This window comes from Geotrypetes seraphini, chromosome 19 (assembly GCF_902459505.1).
Source record: "Geotrypetes seraphini chromosome 19, aGeoSer1.1, whole genome shotgun sequence".
NCBI classification, from domain to species: Eukaryota; Metazoa; Chordata; class Amphibia; order Gymnophiona; family Dermophiidae; genus Geotrypetes; species Geotrypetes seraphini.
In genome coordinates, this window is record NC_047102.1 from 13,623,585 (window position 1) to 13,633,541 (window position 9,957).

Sequence of the window (9,957 nt, forward strand, 5' to 3'; positions counted from 1 at the left end):
ATCTGGCTGGTAAGTTTTTGTTTCAACTTAACCTGCTGGCTCAAAGCGACATAACAAATAAAATTAGTGAGGAATTCCCCCATGCTCACATACATTGACTTTAGGGTGCAAGGAGGGATCTTTTGGAGCTTTAAGTAGTAATCAGGGAGCTCTGTTACTGACGTTTGCAGATTTGGAACCTGAAGTTGCACAAGAAGAAAGTGACACATGTGGAATTTAATAGTCACTGTGATTGGTTGCTCGCTACTGCTTCTGTAGACCACACTGTCAAACTGTGGGACCTAAGGAACATTAAAGATAAATCAAGTTTCCTCCACACACTTCCCCACGAAAAGGGAGTCAATGCAGGTGAGGAGAGAGGAGGGAGATTCTCTGTTACAGGGTTGGAGAGAACACATAGTTTTGTAGGCGTTCTCTCTGGTGGGGCATGTCTGGGGGGGCAGCAGGCATTTTCTCACTCCTCTGTCATAGAGAATGGGGACAAGTTTGTCCCCCATCCCCGCAGGATCTCAATATCGCCGTCTCATCCCCTGTCCCATTCCTGCAAGCTCCGTCTTAATTGCACAAGCCTCAAACACTTATGATTTTAAAGGGTTCGAAGCTTGTGCAGATGAGGACAGCTTGCAGGAAAATGGGCAGGGACAGAGCTGACGGGGATAGAGAGATTCTGCAGGGATGGGGAACATTTGTCCCCGTGTCATTCTCTAATTTCTTCTCTTCCCCCCATCTTTTTGTTTACTATTTTAAATAAATGTACTATTTTTCAGCATACTTTAGTCCCCTGGATGGTGCTAAGCTGCTAACCACAGACCAGCACAGTGAAATCAGAATCTACTCCTCCTCTGATTGGTCAAAACCTCAGCATGTGATTCCACATCCACATCGACAATTCCAACACCTTACACCAGTCAAGGTGAGGGAATAGTGAGTACTTGTACAAGCAGGGGCAGCCTCGGGGGGTTCTTTAGAAGTGCCCTGTGCTATTTTCTTATCCCTCCCAACAATATAGAAAGGAAGCTTGCATTGCTGGTGTCCCAGCAGGAAAATATTTTGGATTCCTTAGCAAAGCAGCAGATGAATCCAGAGACAAGTGGGGATATAGCTCACATCGACCAGCAGGTGGAGATAGAGAACTGATTTACAGTTGGCCTTATAGCCTGGTGTTCCTCCTGTTGAATCAGTTTTGCTCTATCTCCCAGCAGGGGTGGAGCTATCTCACTAGCTCCTGGATTCTGACGGTGCCTGGTGGATTCGTGATCATTTAGTCTCCTCTGTTGAGCCTTTGGCTCTTCAGTAGGATCGGGGTGCCTGGCTGAGTGGTGCCGGCTTTACAATGCGTCATACAATGTGTGTGTGTATGTGTGATAGGTCGTAGTTACGGGTTACTAAGGGATGGTTATTAAAACTGACAGTTCCATATTTTCAGGACAAGTTAATCTATTCCTGAATATACTGTACTGACTGTAATTATGATTTGCTAAGAAAACCAAAGCTAAAAAATTCCATGAGGAGGATGATATTGTGATATAAGCTGCTTCTGTGTGTACTAGTTGGGTTGCTTTGTTGAAGCACTGTGGCTTTAGTAGGGCTGTCTTGAGGGATTTGGGGGAAGGGGGGAGTGTTTCTCAACTCAGCCTTGGAGTACCCCCTTGCCAGTCAGGTTTTCAGGATATCCGCAATGAATATGCATGAACGATATTTGCACAAAATGGAGGCAGTGTATGCAAATCAAGTTTATGCATATTCATTGTGGATGTCCTGAAATCCTGACTGGCAAGACCGAGTTGAGAAACCCTGCCATAGTGTGTAAAAAATAAAAAAATCTCAGTTACTCCAAAATACCTACATACTGGTATATCACATGGTATCTATTATTTTGTGGGCCTTTGTTCTAAATCAAATATGTTCTGTGGTTTGTTTTTGGGGGGGGGGGGATTTCCTTTTGTTTGAAACTTTGTGTACTATCAGATTGGGAAGTGGAGCTTTCTGTATGCATATAGGGATCCTTTTACAAAGGCGTGTTAGGGCCTTATCGCGCGGAAGAGCACGCACGCTAGCCGCTACCGCCTGCTCGAGCAGGTGGTACTTTTTCGGCTAGCGCACGCTAAAAACGCTAGCCCACCTTCGTAAAAGGAGCCCATAATGAGGTAGGATTGCCAATTGGATATTTAGTTCTGGTGTCCCTGGTTCTCTCCTTAAAAAAAAAAAAAGAAGACATTAAGGGGGAGATTAATCAAAGGGTGCTACGTGCCTTATTGCGCAAAACCACAGTTGCGCACAGTAACCACTAAAGATGCCCATTATATTCCTATGGGTGTCTTTAGCAGTTACTATGTGCATTTGTAGTTTCATGCGATAAGGCGCTTAGCACGCCCCCCCAAAGTCCATATAAGAAGTAGGTACAGAAAAACAGAGCTATTCACAACCTTACTTTGGAAAGTTTTAGTTCTGGTGGGACACCGATGTACGTGACTGTATTGAGACTTTGAGCACACACAATGGTGGTGATTTATGTGAATGGGATCTGAAAGGGCTATTTCTGCTCTCATTCCTGTTCATCTCTGGTCTAAATTGAACTAGCTTTTACCATGCTCACCTCATTCTTATTTTGTTGTCAGGCAACGTGGCACCCTCGCTTTGATCTAGTTGTGGCAGGCCGGTACCCAGATCCCCACTTTCCAGGCTATAGTGCCAGTGAACTGCGCACTGTCGATGTGTTTGACGGGAACACTGGCGTGATGGTGTGCCAGCTACATGACAGCAATGCCAAGGGTATCATCTCGGTAGGAAAGTTTTGTTTGTTTGTTTTCCCGGAAAAGGTTTATGTACACTTGGTACCTCCTGTATGTCCTTTCAAGATCTGATTCAGTAGATTGAGGCTAAAGCATTCTTCAAACTTTGTCGCAGCCTATTCCATAACCCATTTGTTTTATGGTGTCCTCATTTATCAGATTAGATTCTGAATGACCCAATAGTTGGGAAATAAGACCAGCTTTTGTCCTTGTTTATCTGTCATAATTAGATTTGTAATCTCCTTTGAGCAGGAACCGTCTCTTATGTGCTTAATGTACAGCGCTGTAAGCGTCTGGTAGCACTATAGGAATGATTAGTACTATGTTTATTTAAGATTTGATCTACCGCTCCTGCATTTTACTGACCTAAGCGGTTTAGAAAGTATCAAACTAAAATGAAATTAGGTACTTGAGAAAAACGACCTGATCTCTCCCGAAGGCTCACAATATAGCTCAGACATGGGCAACTCTGGTCCTCGAGGGCCAGAATCCAGTTGGGTTTTCAGGATTTCCCCAATGAATATGCATGAGATCTATTTGCATGCACTACTTTCAATGCATATTCATTGGGGAAATCCTGAAAACCCGACTGGATTCCGGCTCTTGAGGACCAGAGTTGCCCATTTCTGATCTATACATTCAGGTGGACAACAAAACCTAGAGTACTTTATTTTCTAGGAAGAGAAGCATTAAACGCTGATTTCCTCTCTTGCTCTGTGCAGCTACTGAAAAAATGCAGAATAAATTTGAAGAAGCAAAAAGTGAAAAGTCTGAAGGCTATAGCATAAAATTATTAATCTTTTGAGGAGAATAATAATAATAATAATAATAATAATATTTTATTTTGTATACCGCCATACCCAGGGAGTTCAAGGCGGTTCACAACAGGTAGATGAATTACATACAGTGCGATTCGAAAAAAGAAGAACATAACAAGGCAATCGTGGGGACGAACTCGTTTACATAAACGATTTAGGAGGGGGAAGGGCTAAATACGGGATACATACAGTGTGCTGCAGTAGGATACAATACGGGATACATACAGAGTGCTGCAGTAGGATACAATAGAGTTTAAGAGAGGAAATTAGATAAGAGCATATTAGATGGAAACAGGGGGGGGGCAACTTGGAGGGGGGGTGGGAAAGTAAGGGGGGGAGAGGGGAGAGGAGGGTTTAGATGGGGGAAGGGGGGGCTAAGGGATAGGTCTGTTGCAAAGGAGGGGTTTCATCAGTTTTCTAAGGAGGAGAGGGGGTAGCGTTACGGCGGAAGAGGGGAGCGTTAGGGATTTGGTCCGTTAATAAGCTTTGGCTGTGGTCATAGACACATTTGGAGGTGAGGAGTGGCCTCCATTGCCCCGGGTACAAAATAAGTACCGGTATATATGTAAACCACTTTGAATGTGTAACCAAAAAAAAAGCAGTACACAAGTCCCATACCCTTTTCCCCAAATCAGAATATTTACAGAAATTGGAACAGCGATACCACTAACGTTAGTTTTAAAAGGGTAGTGAATGTGTGGAACAGCCTCCCACTGGAGACCAAGACTGTATCTGAACTCGGTAAAGAATGGGATCTCTGGGGCAAGGCAGGGATAGTAGAGGATATGGCTAGGTCACATGGTCTTTATTGGCTGCCATTAAGGGATTACATAAACACTTTGCATCTATTCATGTCTGTCTTTTTAAATCTTTTTGTGCCCGTTACAGCTGAATCGGTTTAACCCTATAGGGGACACACTGGCCTCCGGGATGGGTGAGTATATTTATACTATATTTGAATAAAGCAGAAGTTTCATAAAACTAAAAGTGCTTTTTCAGTGGTAAAACCTCCCGAAGTGACTATGGATAGTCTTTGGGAGCTGGTTATCAAACTGGGGAACTCTTTTAACACCACAGATAAAAAATGTTGAAAAGAAATTAAGTGAACAAAACCAAGAAATTAAAGACCTTAAACAAGATTTGAATTTGTGGACGTTGATAAAACACAGAAGAAAGTAATTGGCATAAAACAAGTACAAGATATCTCGATAAAAGACAATGCTAATTTAAGGAGGAAATTAGGCGTTAGAAAATGGGGGGGGGAGCATCTTAGTGGGGGTGCCTGCACCCACCTCTCCGCCCCTCCCCCGCTCCTTCCCTCCCTCCCATACATCTTTAACATTCCCGTCACGAGCAGCAACCCCCAACCTGCTGTTGATTCCAGCATCTGCTCTTCCTCTGACATCTCTTCCTGGACCCGCGCCTAGAAAGAGATATCAGAGAAAGAGCTGGCACAAGCAGAAGGTTGGGGGACGCTGCTCACGCCAGGAACATTAAAGAGGTATAAGGGAAGGGGCGTGCGCACGTGGCAGGAGCGGATGGGGGTGCGGAGAAGAGGGCAGGAGCGCCTCCCACCCTCGCTATGCCACTGGGAGCAGCACTTTTTGTGTATCTCATGAGACTCGAACAATCACTTAAAGCTCCTTTTACAAAGCTGCGATAAATGCGCTGAAGTCCATAGGAATTCTATTTTACGTTGAGAGGTGGCGGAGAGGTGATGGAGTTCAAAGAAGTGTGGGATGAACACAGCGGATCTAGAATCAGAAAAGAATAGTAAATAGAACTAAGGCTAGTACAGGGCAGACTTGCACGGTCTGGGTCTGTATAAGGCCGTTTGGGGGAGGATGGGCTGGGGAGGGCTTCAGTGGCTGGGAGGGTGTAGATGGGCTGGAGTAGGTTTCAACGGAGATTTTGGCAGTTGGAACCCAAGCACAGAACCGGGTAGAGCTTTGGATTCTTGCCCAGAAATAGCCAAGGTTGGGCAGACTGGAGGACCATTCGGGTCTTTATCTGCAGTCATCTACTATGTTACATAGGAATTGAAATGGGCTTTGACGCCGCTGCAGCTGTGTAGAAGTTACACTATCTTTGGAAGAAATGTAACTTTGTCAGGAACCTTTTGGGGAGGTTACTTGGTAAAAACACACAGGTGCATAGGGACTAGTATACAGCCTCTTAATTCCTAATTGCTGTCGGTGATGAAGACCATATCAAAATCAACAGCATTTAAGTTATTCTCACAGTATTCAATACAAGCAATTTTTGAAACATAAGAACATAAGAATTACCGCTGCTGGGTCAGACCAGTGATCCATTATGCCCAGCAGTCCGCTCACATGGCAAAGACCAGCGCCCTAACTGAGACTAGCCTTACCTAAGTATGTTCTGGTTCAGCAGGAATTTGTCTAACTTTGTCTTGAATCCCTAGAGGGAATGTGCCAACCACCAGCCCATTGATTCTAGGCTCAGTCACTCAAATGGCAAGTTCATCCTCATCGAACTTGGGTTTTTTTTTAACATATTTGTGCATTGTGTGTTTTAAGTGCAATAAAATAACTTCTTACAAATTGGTTTTTTTTTTAAGAAAAAACTTGTACTTAACTTCATGCATTGTTTTTGCATGAGAAGTAAATGAGCTCTTCTTAAGGAGTCGGGACCTGTCAGCTCTGACATGTTTCGCCCGAAGGCTTTCTCAAGAAGTCGTCCCCCCTTCACTATTGTTCTGCACCATCCCGACTGAGTTTCATCCTTAATTTAACAGGACTAAATGCATTCAGAGGGAACAGCTGTGTTTCACTTTATTTTTGTAATTTCTTACCATATATCTATTTCTGCTTTTACCAGGGGATGTCCAATCTTGGTGTTTGATGGCTGCAACCCAGTTGGGATTTTCAGGATTTCCAGAATGAATTGCAGGAGATCTGCTTGCAAGCACTTTCTCTATTGCATGCAAATCAATTTCATGCATATTCGTTGTGGAAAATCTGACTAGAATGTGGCCTTCAAAGGCTGAGGTTGGACAACCTAGCTTATACCATATTGGGAGCCTACTAAAAGAATTTTGCTTAATCATGCACTGTAAAATTGTTACCTATGTTATTCGTGGACACTAACCTCCAGTATGGCATCCGATTTCAAACTAGCTCTGAACCTGGTGCAAGCTAAAATAACTGCAAAGCTTTTTTTGTTAAGGTTATAACATCCTGATCTGGAACCGAAAAGAGCTAAGGAATTAAAAACAGGAGAAGCTGGTGAAGATCATGACTGAGCAAGGTCTAGGAAGAGCTGTGGCTGCCGGCAGCCATGGGCAAAGAGGGGCCCACCCTCGCCTGCAGACACTTAAAAGGAAGCTTCCTAGCCCGAAAAGGACAGAAATGTCACTAGACCGGACAGGAGAAAGATGTAAGCAATAAAATAACCCAAAGCTCGAATGAAGTGAAAGTAGCCTCAAGCTTGATCAGGACATCTTCAATGATCAGGCTTCTTGGGCAAGTGTTGCTTCAGTGATATTTCAGACTTTTAACTGCATTTTAGTATGTTTTTCCTACAGCTTTCTGCTCCTGGTAGTCTTGGAATGGATGTGGTATCAGGTTCCATGTTGGCCTTTTTAGTTCTCCCTTTAGCAGACACAGCAAAAATGGTCTGGTACTATGTGGTTTTCACAGCTTTTTAACAGTGACTAAAGGAGTGGACAGGGTAATCTTGCACAGTTTTTGGTATATTTTTTTTAAGTTGAAAGCAGTATTTATGCTTTCCCTAGTTTATACATTGTTATAACTAAGCATTTTAAATACTCGGGTATTTTTAATGGCCTTCATATGGCAGTGGGAATATGTATTGGTGATTAAAACATAGGCTGTCTAAATGAATTGTATGGTTTTCATTAATGATTTTTATCAATCAGAAAAGTTTTTGTTTGATAAAATTTTAGTGTCACCTGCTGGTACCAAAACAGCTCTATAGGAACTCTACTTTATGTCAAGCATTAAAAAAAACAAAAAACTTACCGAAGATAAATTCTTCTTCCATTATGGTTTCAGAAACAAAAAAATGCATGCTAATTCCTTAGTTCATTTTGCATTTCTAGTCAAACAGATGGTTCTATGTTTGGTCTGTGATTCATCTGTTAGCAGTTTTTGTATCGGCCTCTTGCTTTCTGCTACAGCCACTCGTAAATACTGTCTTTCTAGAATATGTTCACTGATACATTGGCTAAAAGACCTGTTGCTTATTACTTACAATAATCAAAATTCAAAAACCAGCTTTGTGATGCGGAAACAAAAACCAGTCCCACACAGCTACTAGAGGCAAGGATAGAACAGTCAAGGATGAGTAGACAAATTTCCAGAATACAGCAAAAGCCTTTATCTGTTCTTGACCAGTAATAGCAGACTTACACTTTCCCACGTCCTTTGGAATCAGTTACCCAGTCACCTTTCCCCTCTCCGGCTGGTGGCATACAATGCCTGACCTTCTCTCCGTCAGGCTGCAAGCCATAGCACTTCTAGGTAGAGAATTAGCAACTAGAATTACCATTTGAGTCAACCCATCTATCCTGCTAACAGATTCCCTTTGAGTAGTAGAGAAACAGAGCTAATTATTGCCATAAAAAGTAATATATATATATATATATATATATATATATAAAATTAATGCTCAAATATTTCTTGTGCCCTTCCCTTTTTCTTTGTTATAGCACTCGCCACATTTAAAACAAACTCACAGCTAAGGTATTCTGTCCACTCTAAAACTGGTACATTGGCTTTGTCCATAGGGAAGGAAGAGAAAGTCATTATAGTGGCTGCCATCAGCCACATGAGTTTGCCCTTAAGGAATGTACAGCACTGAAGGAGTCTATGTCCAGGCAGAAAACATAAGTGGCAGTTTTAGTCTCTCTGTGCTAAAACCTAGTTCCTACAACTGCAATTAATACAGATATTGTTTCTGATAAATTGTCAGATGTCACACGCATACAGTTCCTTACGAATGGGTTGTGTACCCCAGCTCACGAGTTGAATTGTAGAAGGCATCAGTCACTTTTCTGAGCTCCGCCTCCTTGTCTCCCTGGGCAGTGCCCTCTTCAGTCAAGTTGAGACGATGTCTTCTGCTCTTGTTGTTCTTGTTATTAATTCGACCTTTGAAGTTTCCCTGAACTAAGAGGCCTCTACCTTGCATATGGGTCAGACATTGGGGTCTGCCTAGCCGGCCTGCTCCAACACTTGGAACTCGGGAATAGGTTCCCTGGGAGCGGTGCTTGCCTCTGCAGTCAGGTGCTGGAGAACAGGCTGCTCTGGTACGTCAATCCATAAGGAATCGTATGCTGTTTGCACAGGAAGGAAGGAGTAGGTTCTTACCTTGATAATCTTCTTTCATGGAGAACAGCATACAATTCTGCCCTGTCAGAGATGGATATATCCTGTGTTGAATTTCCAGTGGCTTGGCTCGTGGTAGCCAAAATAGAAAAGAAAATTATCGTAAGGCAATGGGTTACAGTTCCATTGTTCGTTGCAGGCTGCTTTCACAGAGTTATACAAGTGTTAGTGCTAGTTGCACACAGGTAGGTGGTGAGTTGTTTCCACCTTATCAGAGAGTCCCCCAAACTCCTTGTTATCATTTCCTCTTTTATAGGTTATCGCTTGCTTTGGTATGGACTGGAGAGAGAGGGCACTTCCCAGGGAGACATGGAGGCGGAGCTGAGAAAAATAATTGATGCCTTCTACAATCCAACTTGTGAGTTGGGTTACACAGCCCATCCATAAGGAAATGTATACTGTTCTACAGGAAAGAGGATTATCAAGATAAGAACCTAATCCTTCCATCTAGTCTCTGGCCTCCATTTTTGAATGAGACGGTGCCTACTCCAACTTTATGTCAGAAATAATATAATTATAACCAGTCCTTAATCTGCCAAATGTTTTAAAGCTTTCAGGGTGGCTGGAGGCTAGAGAATCATATCTAACAGCAAAATGGAAGACAATTTTGTATTGTTTATGAATCTTATATTTGAAATCTTTCCCCCAAAAGGTTGATAGTAAAGGCCCCATTTTGCAAAGCTCCAGGGGCCCTAAATCAAAGATCATCCACATATGTAATCTTGGATTGTGGAAGGGTAGTTGGGTTCTTTGTTAAGAATGCAGGAGTCTGTAAAAACCAAGGCCACCTGCACACTCTCTTGTTTTAATCTTGTATATGTTTGGTATTGGGAATGAGAGAGAGAATACCTAAAAAAAAAAAAAAAGTTTAATGAGAACTATATTTTCTTGATATTATTGACAAGCATTGGTTTTGTAGATTGTTCAATTTTTGTGTTACCAATTTTCAATAAAAAAAAAAAGATTTAAAGTCAA

General features: G+C 42.5%; 1 protein-coding gene across 1 annotated transcript in view; it reads left to right on the forward strand.

Moving 5' to 3' along the window:
- The window catches only part of DDB2 (damage specific DNA binding protein 2), a 29,096-nt gene extending 19,139 nt beyond the window's left edge, over nucleotides 1-9,957 (forward strand). The window contains exons 8-12 of the mRNA XM_033928135.1: nucleotides 171-348; nucleotides 768-913; nucleotides 2,619-2,783; nucleotides 4,499-4,544; nucleotides 6,803-9,957. Coding sequence (XP_033784026.1) covers nucleotides 171-348; nucleotides 768-913; nucleotides 2,619-2,783; nucleotides 4,499-4,544; nucleotides 6,803-6,846 — 579 coding nt within the window. The 3' untranslated portion in view covers nucleotides 6,847-9,957. The remainder of the gene's footprint in view (nucleotides 1-170; nucleotides 349-767; nucleotides 914-2,618; nucleotides 2,784-4,498; nucleotides 4,545-6,802) is intronic.